At 41.2% G+C, this 16,711-nt stretch overlaps 1 protein-coding gene across 2 annotated transcripts in view; it reads right to left on the bottom strand.

Annotated features, from left to right (window-relative positions):
• Positions 1-16,711, bottom strand: part of cachd1 (cache domain containing 1) — a 78,753-nt gene that overhangs the window by 42,740 nt on the left and 19,302 nt on the right. For both annotated transcript variants that reach the window (XM_054602913.1, XM_054602914.1), the window contains exons 2-3: positions 5,230-5,292; positions 78-226 (exon numbers count right to left, since the gene is read on the bottom strand). In XM_054602913.1, the coding sequence (XP_054458888.1) occupies positions 78-226; positions 5,230-5,292 (212 nt within the window). The remainder of the gene's footprint in view (positions 1-77; positions 227-5,229; positions 5,293-16,711) is intronic.

Genomic DNA, 16,711 nt, shown 5'->3' with positions numbered 1-16,711 from the left:
TGTGTGTGTGTGTGTGTGTGTGTGTGTGTGTGTGTGTGTGTGTGTGGTGTGTGTATGTTAAAGAGAAAGTTACTCACTCCATCATAGATGCGGGTATGGAGCAGCAGTCCTGTATGGCAGTGAGCGGAGAGGTGAGGTGAGCGGTGTACGAGGCCTCCACCACCTGTTTGTTCCGGTTCACCACGTCCAGGTAGCGGTTAAACTTTTCACGGATCTTTTTGGCCAACTGCACAAAGGAAACACAGAAACATCAACATGTCAGTTATTCAGACACCTTTAACTCACATGTATCTCTTGCTTGCTGAAAATAAATTTTACATTATAAACTTGTGACATATTATTTTGTATTAAATACAAAACTCCCTATCCAGGGTTCGACAGATACCAGGTTGCCATTGGCAATCGTTTTGAGAAAATAGAGACAGAATACAGCAAAAATGTGCACCCCAAAATAGATTATTTCTTAACATGTGTTGCATTAGTGATATTTAAATATTGCTGTTACAGTCAGAACTTGAACCAGACAACATTGCATGTGTTAAACTTTATGGTGAAAGTTTAAATAGTTATCTCACTATAGAGGGCTATATGCATATAAATAGGGCTGAATAAAGAAACTGACCTAAACCAGCTTTCCTCTTATTTCACAAAAGATGTTTCTGTCTTTCGTCTTTAGTCACTATGTTTCTATTTTTATTCCTAAGTCTTTATTTATTTTCTTTGCTGCTTGCTTCTCCAGTTCATCTCCTCTCTATCCTCTTGCTGATTTGTTCTCAATAAAGTTTCCTTTTACGGTGACCTCTGCGTTCCTTTCTGTCTTTATGTTTTGAATACAATTAGCTAACTCTAAATTTAGCCCTCTTCCTTCAACAATGACGTGATGGATCTAAAGGTAAAGCTAGAATTATACATTGGTGCAGGCAAAGCACACAGTGCTGTCTCTGTCCTAAGGTTGCCAGAACTTTAACTCTACAAACATCACCACCTAAATGTTTCCATGGTTATATTTACATACATGTTCCAAAAACCGCAAAGCTGACGACTATAGACTTTTTTATAGACAAGCATATAGAGTGCGTATTTTCCCCTTTTGTGAGCTGCCAGAATTATGACCTATTAAATGAATGAATTCATTAAGATTTCAGTTTATTCCAAAAATGTCTCATCACGATATACATGTGCATTCATGGCAACAATAAAGCAAAAGAAATGGAAGAACTAGAGATCATCTTGTGCTGGTATCACACCAGCGACAACGCCAAATTAGACCAGGGACCAACTCCAACTCAACCTGCATTTTGATCTCAACTACACACCTGTAAACATTTTTGACTGTTTCTTGCACGGTTAAGTGCTGTGACAAGATCTGTCCACAGACAAGACAGACAGACTTATAAACACCTGGCAAAGTTGTCAAAAATGCTTCTTTGACAGTTTCTGCAACAGTAAATGTGTCCAGGAACACATTTTGCCATTATGACACAATACCAGCGCCACTGTTGCAGCCAATAAAAATGGCAGTGGTCTGAATACTTTCCGATGCCATTGTAAGTTACCTTCTCAGCCTTGTTGAATACAGAGAAGGGCTTATTTTCACAGTAACTGGAGCCCCTTTGTTCACATACTATAATTACCAGTGCCTGCAAAATAGCTGCGATTCAAGCCAGGAACAAGGAAATGTACTGCGACCCACTGACCGCTTGTACACCTAATCAGCCGGCCGCTATTCCTATTAGGGGTTTAATAGGGGCCTGAGGCACAGCCCACAACTACTCCTGCTCCACCACATGGAGAGACACACACACACACACACACACACACACACACACACACACACACACACACACACACACACACACACACACACACACACACACACACACACACACACACACACACACACACACACACACACACACACACACACACCAGAACACCAACATGTGCAATGTCACACACAGAAATAAAGTTAAACACACAAACGTGGTACTCCCCCACACACAGTCCTGTCCATGCATGGACGCATGGCAATTAGCTGCAGTGAACTTTATGTTAAAAAGAGGGGAAATGGGCCAGTGTTCAGCTGAGGAGTGTTTCCATAACTGGGAGGAGAGAGAGAGAGAGACAAAGGGAGAAAGTATGACTCGACTTTTGACTTAGGAGAAACCAGAAACTTTGAGCGGTGCAAGTTAAAGCTAAAGTTACTGTCTGCCTCATTTCAGCCAAAGCAAACCTGCGCTCTCCAGATCAACCACACTCTCCAAAACACAGGACTCCTCTCTCTCACCCATCCAACTAGCCTTTAGGGTTTAAGGCACCCAGGGGAGCTGGTTCACCAACAGAACTGGAGTGAGTGGAACGGGTGCACCCTGACGTCTGGGATTGGGAGTTTTGAGGTTTGACGGTCGGCCATCAACCACAGTTACTAGTAGTGGTGTTTATGGCAAGACCAGGACTTACTTTTGGATGAGGTTAATATAGTGATGAGCATAACAGGGACACTAGTTGAGTTTTGCACAACTAAGAAACAGCACAGTAGAAACTTGACTTGATTGTTTCTCCTTCGATTAACTGATTTTGTTATTGAATAGGTGTATGTTAACTGTCAAAAAGGTTTGTTAAATCTCCACACTGCTGACTTTGTTTCCTCCACCAAATGTGATTTTTCAACATGATTTGATAAAGTGAAGAAATGTATTATAATACTAAAAATGGAACAAAAACCATTGAAAGCAGTTTATAATGAAAGAAAAACCACCATAAAATCTTAATGATACTTATATGACATGAATATACCAGTTATGAAAAAAGCTGTATTCCCAGATTCCCAAATTACTTAACGTGTGTCATACAACATGAATGAAATATTACAGCAAAATACCTCAGACTATTTATTTGATGTCAGGCTAATGCTGTGGCTCGTTTGTTTAAATGTACTTTCAAAAAGGGCCGATAACTTCTATCCTCAATGCAGGAATAAAATTCAGTAAACCTATAAAATGGTGAACACTTCCTGTCAGCAGAGTAGAGATGAAAAACGGTGATATCATCAAAATGTCATTTCTCACTTGAATGGAACCATTTCTGGTTGTCCTTTTCCTTCCATTTCCTAAATGTCACCTTTTGAAGGCTTCATGTAGCGGAGCTGCGGCGGCTGTAGCACTCCCTCACACACAAAGATCAGAGTTACATACTGAACTGAGATAGCAGCAGTAATGTGGGTACATTTGTTAATAAACCTACTTGAACTGGGCGTGTTTCGAGTAATAAGCGCGTCTCTAAATTATTTTGGGGACCGGTAGACCAACGACCTTTTCCAATATCTTAAGCTACGCTGTTAGCAGGATTAAAAACAGAGCAAGCTTCAACATTTCCTCTTCTGTGATTCGAGGAATGATTTAAAAAGCATCCACTTTACAGAGCTATTGACCCACAAGCCTTAGTAAGAGAACGTCATCTCAACTTTTAGAACTTATGTGGGAAAAAATATTTTTTTAAATATAATAATTTGATTTATTTAACCCATAAACACCCTTAATGAGATTGAAATTATTTTTCACAGAATTGATCTGGCCAAGATAGCAGTTTATTTCTACATAAATAATACTTATTAGTAGGTGTATACCGTGTTTATCTGCTAGCTCAGTATTTGGGTCCAATCAAGAAATGTTTAAACTGATTGCATCAGCTTTGCAAAGCCTGATCTATATAGTTTGTTATTAAAACAACCCATTGCTAAGACACAGCATTATGTGCATGTGACTGGAGAACCAGCATAGCAACATACCACAAACCGTCAAATCTGTCATCAAAATGTCAGTGAGTGGAACAATACACTAGACAGGAACAGACTCAACGACAGAGTGATGGAGAGTGAGGGCTCGCGTCATTAGAGAGGGACAGATGTCTGCGTGTCTCTCTGAATAATGAATTTCCAGAAGAGAAACTCGTCTTTAGAGGGCAGAGCTCCGTCTCTGGGGCTCCTTGCCCTCTCTCCCTCTGCAGACCGCCTCCTAATTGAGCCTCGCTTTGGCTCATGGACACAACCCCTCTGCCCACAGAGAACTCGCAAGCCAACTATGTCAGAGCTGTCATCTGAATTGGTTGGCGTCTGCCCCAGAGGGGGTTTGCAGCTAGAATGTATGGGCACTCTATGAGCTGTTGAACTATTCCAACACAGGAGTGAAGTCAGTGCTGCTCTGGGACTAGTGCTTATTAACACACACTGAATCCATGTTATGTCAATTCAAAACATAAGACCCAGTATTGTAGCTGAGGTTTCTGATTAGGGAAATGCTTTGAAACCTATTCTACACACTAAAGAGAGACTTGCACAACAGGTTATGATTATCATGATGAACTCTCAATAGCCTGGAAACACTAGCGGCTGTTTGAATACTATTGGTTTGAATAAGTTGGCAAAGAAAAGGCTACGTCTCTATCCAGAAGAAGAAGAAACGACAATGCTTCAAGGCCAATTTGGAGCTGCCTCTGGAATAGTAAATAGCCGTGCAAGGTGGGTGGTATTATATATTTCACACACATGCACTGACACAGATGGATACGCTGGTGCACACACAGAAACAAGGACACAGGAGAAACTCAAACAAACATCCACCTGTCTGTTCTTGCTGGTGGCTATTTACCAGTCTGGTGTTGTTTACCGTCACTCTTCCAAGATCTCTGACACACGAGTGGAAACGCACGCACGCACGCACACACACGCACGCACGCACACACACACACACACTGCCTGTATACAGTAACGTTTGTTTTGACGCCGGACACCAAATAATCTGAGCAAGCTTTTCTCAAATCTAGGTCCAAAATGGCTCACCTACACTTGTTGATTTGAGGTCATCAAAAAGATGCCATTCTCTCTTTCAAGCCTTCATATTCTGTCTGACTGCAGCTGTGCACTCGTATTGTGAGCAGAGAGAGAGAGGAAGACAGCTCACAGACAAGTGAACAAAAACAGACAGAGGACTTCAAAGCCAATGAGACAGCAGCCGCAGAATTTTAATAAACTGCCTTATTCCTCTGATGGTGAGTGTATGTGTGACTGTGAGTGTCTGTTTATTAGTGCTGAATTGAATACTACACGAGACCAGAGACAGGTACCATCCATGGCACATGCATGCACTAACAGGCAGGTAAACACGCACGCATGCACACACACACACACGCACGCACGCACACACACACACACACACAGGCTTTGTTACTCACCTGCTGCACTTCTGTCTCTCCGTTTGATGTTTTCTCATTGTACGAAAACGAGCTGAAAATCGTCTGTTGAGAAAAGAAGCAGAGAAGGTGGTGTTAGATCAGGAGGGATGCTGAAGATTCAGATCCAATAACTGAAAACCATCTCCTGAGGAAGAATATCGGCTTTATTTCCTTTATAGAAATAGATTTTTGGTCGAGGTGTTGCTGAGCAGACCCCTTTTGTTGTCGACATTCTGTGATTATATCTACAAAAAACAAAAAGGGGAGGATGCAAAAGTTCTTCCTTGTGACAATCTATAAACAATTGCATTATAATAAGTTTACCAAAGAGTTCAAGCATTCACACCTCTTTATGTACAGAGCCAAGACTGTACTTCCTCACATTTAGAAAGAATCCATGTCAACCAGGACCTTTTTGTGGCTGTGTGCCGTTGACACTGATTAAACACACCGGCAATAATGAAGCTGCCATCGGGGCTCTGTATTGAACTTGGAGTGCAGACCAGATTGTGTCAACATTCAGGAGTATTCCTATATTTTCTTATGGCTTTTCTTTTCTTAAGTTCTTTTATAGCCATTTGTGTTAAGTAATCACACTACATATAGCTGATTAACGTGATTTGGAACGGACAAAATCTATTTTGACAAGTTAAGAAAGTGAAGGTGTCACCCTTGTTTGCACAAGCTGCATATGCCTTGTAAACCAAGTGTTATGTGCAAAAATGTGATACTACAGTAAGTCGAAGGCAACTGGACTAAATCAGAATACCTTTGTGAGCATGAGGGACTTAATACCTTTAAAAATGTTCAGAAAGTCTGAAGAGTTTTTAATAAATCAGCATTATTATCATAATCAATTCGGGAAAATTCAGAGTTTAAACATGTCATCCTATCATACTGTTGAATAAACTGAGCCAAATGTAACTTAATGCGCAAAACATATAAAAAAATAAGTTGATAGTCCTTATGATTTGTCAAGCACAGGTGTAAATGAATAACATTTACACACAATCATATTATATATGCAACATCATGGCATAAGACACATAAAATAAAGTAAATGATTGCTTGGTGATGTATTCAAAGGTCACCACTTTTGTGGATAGTGTAGAGTTATGATAGGGCCTAACAAAATATTATGTGACTACAGGTAATAAATGAACAACACCCAAAGTGACTTCACTGACAGTCACCACCTTGATTAGTAGGGAGACATTAGTACTGATGGATGAAGCTGCTCAGACAGGTGCATCTGGAGCCACTTTATTACCGGTCCAGAGAGAATGATAAACCTGGTTATCCGCCAAAGCAACCAACTCATAGACCCAGACAGCCATGCTCTGTCATTTACATCAGGTTCTAAGTGGGGGAGGAAAATGAGTCACCTGTCTGAATCTGGAGGTCGGCCATAACACTAAATGAAGGTTTTTATAAGCCCCGATACACAAGGTGATGTTGACTTTCCCCATCCACCTTCCAGACTGAAACATTTTAATAGTCCCTGATTTATATTGTTAAGTGAACAGGAAGCAGAGCACTACATTAAGGAATGGAGAAAATGAGTCCTGGTGTGACCTCAGCCTTAACACACGCTAAGAGAGCTCCGGAGACACATTTTAAGAGCTGCCTTAATAACACACACACACTTTTTTTCAGAGGGTCTCCCGAGTCTCATCAGCTAAACATTTTCTCTCTTTTTCTTACTTCCTCACACACTTTCCAAACACAGGAAAGCAGTGCTGTGCAGCAGCTACAAACAGAGTAAAACTAATGTTTGTGCTGAGGCAACAGGTTGGCAGGTGTTTCACTGTAAGCCGCCTCACTGCACACAAAGCCTTAAATCACCTGGTTCCACAGTGCAGCCATTTCCTGCTGCCTGTCTACACCTTTTGTTAGACACATTCCAGAGGACACCGATTACCCAGAATGCAGCACATCCAACTAACCTGGAGCTGATTCACTATAGACTGTTATTGCCTAGCCATGGCTACAACGCTACAAGGCATAACAAAACAAAGTTTCATAGGATTCATATTGTTAAATGGAAATGTTAAAGCCTTCAAAACAACAGAGGACTTATACCAGGATCCATTAAAAGATATATTTTTTGTCCACTTTGCAAAGAAATGTGATTTCATAGCACCATATTGTCCCGCTACTATGGATTATTGTTATTAAGAGATTAATCCTTTGGTCTCAAACATCAAAAAAACTGTGGAAAATGTATAATCAAAAATATATGCTCTTTTGTCCAACAAGCAGCAAAAAATAAAAATAAAAAGATATGCAGGTTACTATAATGTAAGAAGAGGAACAGCAGCAACCCAAGAGTTACTTAAATGAAGAATCGAGTGTAAAAAGGTTCCAGATCAAAGAAAAACAAAGAACAGATGCCTGTTCACTGCAAACTCATCTTACAATGCCCTCTTCATGGGCCATAATTAGGCCCTTCCGTTGATGTTATTTCTGAAAATCCAATTTCGTGGCATAGAACAAGAACAGTGCTAATTATCCATCTATCGTCAACAGAACTTAAACAGAGTGCTCACTTTTAATCCTGAATTTATAAATGGAGTCAGCAGTCATTTTGACTATTTTTGAAAATAGCGCTTTCCTTTTACAGAGGCATGAGTCTAACAGAGACCAGTTTCATTATGTAGTCATTATACACACACACACACACACACGCACGCACACACACAACAGCATATATCACTACTGAGTTATCTACAATGTGCAACGCCAAGCCCAGACAGTCTACTGTCCCACACCCTTCTTAGTATGTAAAAAAAGAGAAGGTCCAATGATGTAGAACTGTGAAATAAATACGAAACAAGCAAACACTAGCAGAGCTGCAACGACTTAGCAGGAGTCATGTCCCCTCAAAACACTACACTAACAAAAGAGAATCAAAATTGGGGGATAAATAGGCTTTGGAATGGAGAAACACTTTGTTTCCCTAAAAAAAACTGAGAACAAATCCTAAAGAAAGAGAAAACTCCTGTTGTTGATTAGCCACAGGTTAGCTTTCTTTCCCCCAGTGCCTCGAGTGTTTGTTGTTGGAGCTGCTTTGCGGTTTTCACAGCTATGGAGCAGCCGGGGAGGAATGCTCAGCTCTGAAACCCGAGAGGCCTGAGGCTGCCTGGGCCACCGTGAGCCTGTGGCCTCCGCTGACCCATAATCAAACACTGAAATGTACACAGACACATTCACACCAGTAGTGAGGCGCACAGAGACAAATGCGATGTCTGGGGTGCACCGAGGCTTAATTTCTTAAAAAACGTAACCATAAAAGAAATCCCAAACTTGCATTAGAATGATAGATAGACGATAAACAAAATATAAGACAAGTACATATATATTCTCCATCTGTTTAACCATTAAGAACAATGACGAACATATTTTCCTGAAGAGCCTGCATCTTAAACAACATCATTATGAACCCCTTTGCCTCTTTAATCTAGCTGTGGAAATAAATAATTTTATAGAAACAGCATGTCGAGTGCACATACAGCAATCCATTTGGATGACTAATGAATCAAAGTAAGAAATAAGTTGGGGTAGCTCCTCACAGCTTTTTGTCCAATGCCAAGACAAAGGGGAAGTGATGCACGGCCCTACCAACGGTGTCACAGAAGCCAAGAAGTGCTGCAATGTGCCAACCAATCCAAGAGAGAAGAAAGCATGCTTGTAAACATGGATGTAAACAATACTGGATTTAAAATAAATCAAATCAGCTTTGCAAATGTTTCATGAGGAAGGAAATGGACTCAACGTGGTTGTTAGACCTCAAGGATACAAACAATGCGTTTTGGTGAGCAACACCGAATGTAAACATAACTTTTGTTTGTTTAAATGAAAACTCTGCAGGGTCCCATTAAAATAAACCCTTTAACTGGATCCAAATTGGCAGCTTTCTAAACACTAAGCTCACAAGAAATGCACTTTAAACTCCTCAAAGTCCATTGATCACGGAGCATTAAGGGCCAGTTGTTTAAATCCATCCACCTCGAGGTCAATCATGACCAAAGTCGAGTGGTTCATTTGAATGACTAATCCTCAGCGAACGCTCAAACTGAGAGTCACTGAGATAAAAACCAGAACCTGTGTTGTAGTATATTTGATATATGATCCAGGGTTATTCATTGTTTCAGTCTAATTCTGTGGCACATATTTAAAAAAAAATCAAGACTTATAACTTAACCTGTTCCTCTCTCAATTATAGAAAAAGAGGAGCTTTTATATTGAGTAGATTTACACATTACAAGAAAATGTTTGCAATCTTGCCGCAGTAAATGCTATAAAGGTTGCAAGGTTGATCTGTTGAATCCCACACAAAAAAACAAACTCTCCCCTTTATCATGTTGTTTCTCTTTCTTGGCTCCTCTTTGCACCCTGTTACAGCAGCTTAACCATGGGAACCCTCCATGTATATGGCATCCGCTTAATTGGACCTGCCTCTTCAGCTCCTCTGTTAGGCTCTTTTGGGGATGCTATAAACTACCCCAAGAGGCTCTTCGCATTTAAAGAGGCTCTTCTGTTCTTAGTGGGGTGGAGAATAAAATCTAGACGGATGACCGACAATACCAGCCTGAAAGACTTTGAGTCATTTGTGTTTGTTTTTGGGGAAACACATGGAGAAACAGGCACAGAGATGCAGGGTGAAAGAGAAGAACTGAAGGGGGGAAATGGGGCAGACTGTGAGGAGGTGAAGGCGAGAGTGGGGTGGGAAAGTGGAAAGGAAGGCAGGAAAGAGGAAGAGAGGAAGTGGGAGACGACTGCACTGGAAACACACCTTCAAAGGCCGCAGTCTAGCTGCAAGCTACACTGATTTAGAATAGGACTGGAGAGAATGCACACACAAAGACATAAACACACACACACACACACACACACACACACACACACACACACACAAACACACACACACACAACTATTGTCTGTCTTTAGGGCTTGTTGATCAGTGGGCGACGTTTTTTGTGTGAACACACTAGAGGGCAAAATGGGAGCATAGGCACACTGCAAATGTGTGTGTGAGGTTAGGTTTAGCTGTATGTTCTTTAATGGTTTCTTCTTTTGTTTTGGCTGGCTCGTAGTGGGCGGGGCTTAACAATTAACCCAGTGGCTCAGGTTTGATAAGGCTTCTGAATAGCGGCGTCCATGGGCCGGGATTTTGGCGGTGCACATACGTGAAGGTGACGGACCCAGACGCTGGAGCCGCTGTTAGCATTTTCCCTGAGAACTTAACGCCTATTACCTCCAGCTCAGTTTTTCGTTTAACAGCAAAAACTTGCACAAGAACCGTCTATTGATGCCGCATGGGCATGTCGTTTGTGTAGAGCTCACCATGGGAGATAGCTGCTGTTGCTGACTGGAGGCAAGCCCACACAACCAACAGCCAGCCAGCCTTCTTATTCGATGGAACACTTTGTTTTAAGGAATGAACCAGGCACAGGCCTGGTGCAGGTATGTGAAGCTCATCGACTGCTTATCTGTCACTGCAGGCTGCTTGTTGTAAGAAATGTCTGTGAACGTCACACACACACATTTCACATCCACACACTAGGCTGCAGTATAGATGTTTTGGAGCTGAGGAGCCTGAGAGACTGGTCTTCATACAACCGACAGATAAAAGCCTGAAGCCCAAGGGAGAGTAACTGCTGCTTCCTCCATGCTGCTGGCATACAGCTCAGCCTCCCCTCCTTCATTCAGCCCCCCCCCCGGCTTTTCCTCTCTCCCTCCATCCCCCTCCCCCTTCCCCCAGCCAACTCTCCGCTCATTGCACTACAAAGAGCTGGAGCCGGGGATGCGGCATCAGAGCTTCGCCTATGATGTGCATGCGTGTAATGTTTTTTTCCTAGACCCTTTGCCATGGCTCCATCCCCAACCTCGCCCTCCCATTCTTTCTTTTTTTTACTGAAAACTACAAAGCAGAGTCAGGAAACAGGCACCTGGGAGTGTGAAAGCGAGGTGGAGAAGGAGAGAGAGAGAGAGAGAGAGAGAACAGTTTCTGCATTTTCACAATACAACATAAAAAGTTGTAAAATAATTGCACCGGCAGTTTAAAGCTCGATGACACACAGAGCAGAAAAAAGAAGGAGAGAGCATTGGTATTTTCTCGGTGAATCACCTAGAAATGCTTTAAAAAGGATTCACTGTGTTTCCAATCAATTATCACTATGCACAACACAACCCCAGCTCAGTTAGAATCCAGATAACATATGCAACGTTTTGGTGAATCTTTTCACAACAGCTACAGTCACAACAGAAAGGAGTTAGGTTGACAAAAGCATGGATGGGGACTCTCTCTTAATTAGTGAAACATATAGATGAGACTATTGTAGGGTTACAGTTTGTGAAAAAAGATCATGATCATACTTTTTTAAAAGGCAAAAACTAAAGAAGGTTGCCAGAAAATCTATTAAAGCTGGTTTCAGTTTCTCAACACTAAACCTATTGAATAAGTGGTTTTTAATAAGCGTCTATAAAAAGGTGAGAAATCATTTTAATAAGGTGAAATGACACATGGTGGCATTACCTGGTGCCAAGAGATGAGAGACAATTCAGCACCATTTTTCTTTTTTTTGTTTACTCTTTGTTGCTCACATGTATGAGTCATTCGACATAAAGCAAGTTTGTCAGCTTGGGTAGGTTCATTGGCATGTCCATTTTTAGAAAAATGTATTTTGACATATCTTCATATTTAACTTAAGATTTTTGGGAAAATAAAAGGGAATCAAGTAGTTCTCATGAATTCAAATAAATTTCACCAAATGACCCAAGCACAACATATGGCAGGCATTCCGGCTTTAGGGAGTATGGAATTAATCTGAACTCCTCAATGCTGTGACCAGGGCACCATAAAAAGGAGGAGGGGTTAAACAGGAGGAGACATACAGATATCTAAATGTCACTATAATGACCATAGAGAAACCAAACCCTTGTTAATTAAGTGCGTTTCTATTACAACCCAGTGGAGCAGGTTCGCTAATTAAATGACTGGCCGTCGGGCGTCTGCCAACTGCTCGTTGCTGTATTAAGAAGGTGCTGGGGGTCAATTTAATTTACTTGAATCTAACTAAAGGAGAACCTGAGGCAATGGCTCCAAAGCCTCGGCCCACACACACTTCGTTCGAGTGGGGAGTCCGTGTTTGTGTGCAGACTGCTTGTCAAAGGCTTGGAGCACCACGGTTAGCTTTACTATGCTCCAATTTCAAGCTTCTATACGTGTAATTGAGTGCTTATAGCATAGAAAGGATTGCAGCCACATGCAGGAATTATTCCTAGCTTTTATAACTTCATAAAAACGTGATCGTCATAGCAATGTCACATAAAGCTGTAATGGATAAAACAGATCTTTTTAAGGCAAAGTCTAAATCCCAGGCTGCCCTGCTTCACAGGAGCACTGAATGATTCCACTTTTTGAATCGCCAACTTTCATAACGCTACTGCTCAACAACTATTATTCTAATTTGAGTCACAGTATCACAGATAAAGAATGTATGATTTGGCCATCCGTAAACAATCAGATAATGTGCTGTAATCATTTGAAATCCTGATGTGCCCACATTTATTTGATTTCCAATGCGATCAATTCGCACTTTGGAGGAAATTAATGCCAGACCTGTTAATTGCCTGAAAATCCTGAAAGAAAATGATAAACTGCAATTTAGTGGGTCCTGATCAAAGCACTAAGTGTGTGGTGGTGGATACAGCGGTAATGCTATCCAGCTTTGGAACATAAAGTTGAGACTGGGAACCTTTTCAACATTAAAGTCCAGGACCTTGGACAAATATCACATTGACCACATATAATGACTTTTCAAGGTGGACAGCTTTTTTCAAAGATGTTCCGCCAGTCACTCATTCTGTTTCTTGGTCAACAGCCCTCTTGATGAGGCATGCAATGGCTATATATCGATCATTAACTTCAGTAAATGCATATTGCTGCCAGAAAAGGCAACAAGGAAAGAGACCTGGATTGGCAAATTTACATAAATGTTTCAAGAAATATTCCTTTATGGTGTAAACCACAATTTAAATACCACACCTTTGACACAGATGAGCCCAAATACAAAAACACACAAACACATTCAATTAAAATTACTGGATAACGGAAGTATAATTTTTCGTATGAAATTCCTCTTGGCTTGCTCTGTAGTAGGGCTTCAATCCATAATGGATTACTATGACGATATATATTTTTTAATATTATTTAGTCGATAAACGGTGGAAAATGTCCAACACAACATCTAAGAGTCATCAATTGCCTTATCTTCAAAACCAAAAAAATAGATGGTCAACTATGATGAAAGACCAAGAAAAGTAGTAAATTCTCACAAGAACGTGGAACTATCAAATATTTGGCATTTTTGCTTGAAAATTTCTGCCAAAACACTTGGCAGTCTATTATGTGTTGTTGAGGGTTGCACTTTTTGGACACTTGGTTCCACATATATTTCTAAAATCAACTACATTTGATAGTTTAGTTTTTAGGTCATACTCTTTGAGCTGACGAGCTTGAAAACCAAAATGTAACTGTGCTCTCAAAAAGTGGTTGAACAAAACAACCACCGATCTAAAAACACATCAAAATACCAATATGTTTTTAAATGAGGGCCAGGAAACAAGTCATAGCACTACCACATGTTACCAACTCTAATCAACTCCCTAAAGGGGGAGAAAGAAAGACTTACACAAGTGTTTCAAACTGACATTTACAGATGCCATAGATATTATTCATGAGAAACATACTAGTGTACAAAGACCTCTAACTGGACTTTATCTCCCTCTGCCTGATTCAACAAGGGTCTCGCCCAGTCCAATGCGGTGGGAGGGTGAGGCCTGTCAGCTATCGGGGGCTGAGGTTCTGAAATAACAAGACCCCCTTTTGTCCAAACAGCATCGGGGCCAAGAGAGAGAGAGAGAGAGAGAGAGAGAGAGAGAGAGAGAGAGAGGCACCACCATGCAGATCCTAACAACCTCCCCCCTACACCTACCCGAGAGGCTCTCAGTCTCAGCCTGGGATGTTTGCTCTCCCTCTCCACCAGACAGGATATAATGCTTTCCACATGTGAGAGAAAAATGGGAGGGAGGAGGGTGTAGGAGGGGAGAAGGGAGATGGGAGGAGAGGGGAGAACTGTGGAAAAGTGGGGTGGGGTCAGAAGAGAGCAGAAAAGAGAACCGAGAGATAGCAGAGCCCTGGTTTGGTAACAACCAAAGCCTCTTGTTTATACGCTACAACTGTGAGCAACGATGTAAAACTGGAATATCTAATAAAGAGAGACCGTAAAATCTGTTGAAAATATTATGACTTCTGGCATGGATCCCATATTCACTTCAATTAAATGTGTTGATGCAACCAAACAACCTTTTGCAGCCAACTCTGGGCATACATCTGGTATTGAAATAAGTAAGTTAATCAAGAGTAAACATGAGTATAGAGCACCCACGCTGCAGACACTTTACCTTTTTGTGAAATCAAAGATACTTTGAGTATGTCTAGCGTTACTCAATTTAGCCCTTCTGCAGGATGAAGAATAGTAATGAACTATCTGAATTGTGGTTTATAATTTCACCAAAAAAATGAAATGCGAATTTCGAACATTTCCATTGTCCAGAGATATAGCTAAGTATTTGCACGTTGTGAGAATATCCCGGAAGACACACACAGCAGAAACATCTCATGTGAGTTAAATGTCCCAATAAGTGCATCAACTTTATTCGCCAAATGCAAAAAAAACTCAAGCCAGGTGTAAAAACAGTTTGAAGCAAAGATTAAGTTTATTTTGACGTTTCCAGACAGCTTTTCTAACGAGATACCATACAAATATGTGAATAGAAACACCACTATGGTGCCCAAAATTGTGTGACGTTCTTTTATAGAAAGGCAAAGCTCAGAAACAGGTAGCGATAACACTCGCACAGCTTTGTCAGAGCTTCTCGTCTTAGGACAAACTATGTGGTGTTTGTGCCTCTAAGTGCATATATAAAATGCATGTGGTAAGAGTCTTTGTGTGCAGGTCATTACCTTAGAGTTTACCCTACACAAGGCCCTTTGATGTTAAAGCAGTTGAGTCATTAAAACAAGGCCGCAGGCCAAGGCAACCATGAACTAATCATACTTGACTAATTAGAAAACTAAAACTTCATGAAACACACTTGATGGGTGCATTCCTAATATATGTATAGTCTGTATGTGCTGCTGTTATACGGCAGTAACATACAGTCTGAAAGCAGCAACACAAAGTATGTAGCGGCAGTATCTCCAGGGCAGCAGTGCATTATGGGAATAGCAACTTGCTGTTAAAGTGGAGCCGATGTGAAAACTTTCCAAAGACAGATCAAAGCTGCATACCTGAGCACCTCCATTTAGCGGATAAAATCTTGGGAAAAAACCGATGAAAACAAAATCTCACGCACGCACGCACGCACGCACGCCAAATAAGTTTGACACAGGAATGCAAGATAATAAGAAAACGCTGTGTTTTTATAGGGGCTTTGAGTGCTTCTCCATATCAAAGAGGTCTACACATGATGAAAACATGGAAGGGATTCAAAGATGAAGGTTGATCCTAGTCAAACCATCTGTGTAGCCATGAACCAATCAGTGATGAGTGAAGCTTGTGAATAGCAAGAGAGATCGAAGCACTGTGCTCATTTCATGACCAACCCAACATTTCATGTGTGCTGCTTCTTAGTCAAAGAAAGCTAGACTGTCTGACACTTAAAAATCTTAATGACAGATTTAGGGGAGGGGAAAAATGCTTTTCAAAACATGCTCAGATCGTGTCCACTGTGTTTTTTTTTTCTGTTGGCTTGAGTTTATCACAAAATAAAATCTTTCAGAACCAACAGAATCAACTGAGATGACAAACGACATGACTGAAGCAAACAGGCGGCGCAGCAATGGAAACTCAGTGTCTCACAAACACTGAACCTCTGGACTGGGCTGGGCTTCAGCCACCTCAGGGCTCAATGCCAGTCTGCCAGCAGCCTTTGGCACCACAAGTCCCAGTCACACCATCATGGCACACCCTGTCAGGGCCAAAACTTCATGCTGACCCCTTGGATATGTCAAAAAGGATCAGAAAAGGTGTGTGTGAAAGAATTGAGACTGATAAACTGTAAACCAAGGGTCAAAGAAAAGGCAGAAAAAGAGAAACAGAGACAAAAAAAAGGGCTTGTCACCTAGCTCAAATAAATTACAATCTTTGATATACACTTCCTGCCAAAAGAGCCCCGCTCTCAGCCAAGTGAGAGGATGATCAGATGGGGCGCCTGCACTGTCTGCACAGACCATTCTAGATTTTCTTCACATTCCTGCGCTGTGGACTCATCCGTATAGGAGACTCTAAACCGCTATAAATGTTGTCACCATAATAATAATAAGAAGAAAATAAGACACTGTGTTCTTGAATATGTGCCATATAAACGGTGCTTTACTAACTCCTCAATAAATAGAAGCTGTATTTTCTTTTC

Source organism: Anoplopoma fimbria, chromosome 8 (assembly GCF_027596085.1).
Source record: "Anoplopoma fimbria isolate UVic2021 breed Golden Eagle Sablefish chromosome 8, Afim_UVic_2022, whole genome shotgun sequence".
In the NCBI taxonomy this organism is placed as follows: Eukaryota; Metazoa; Chordata; class Actinopteri; order Perciformes; family Anoplopomatidae; genus Anoplopoma; species Anoplopoma fimbria.
The sequence above is the reverse complement of the archived record's forward strand: the minus strand, read 5'-3'. Positions and strand labels throughout refer to the sequence as shown.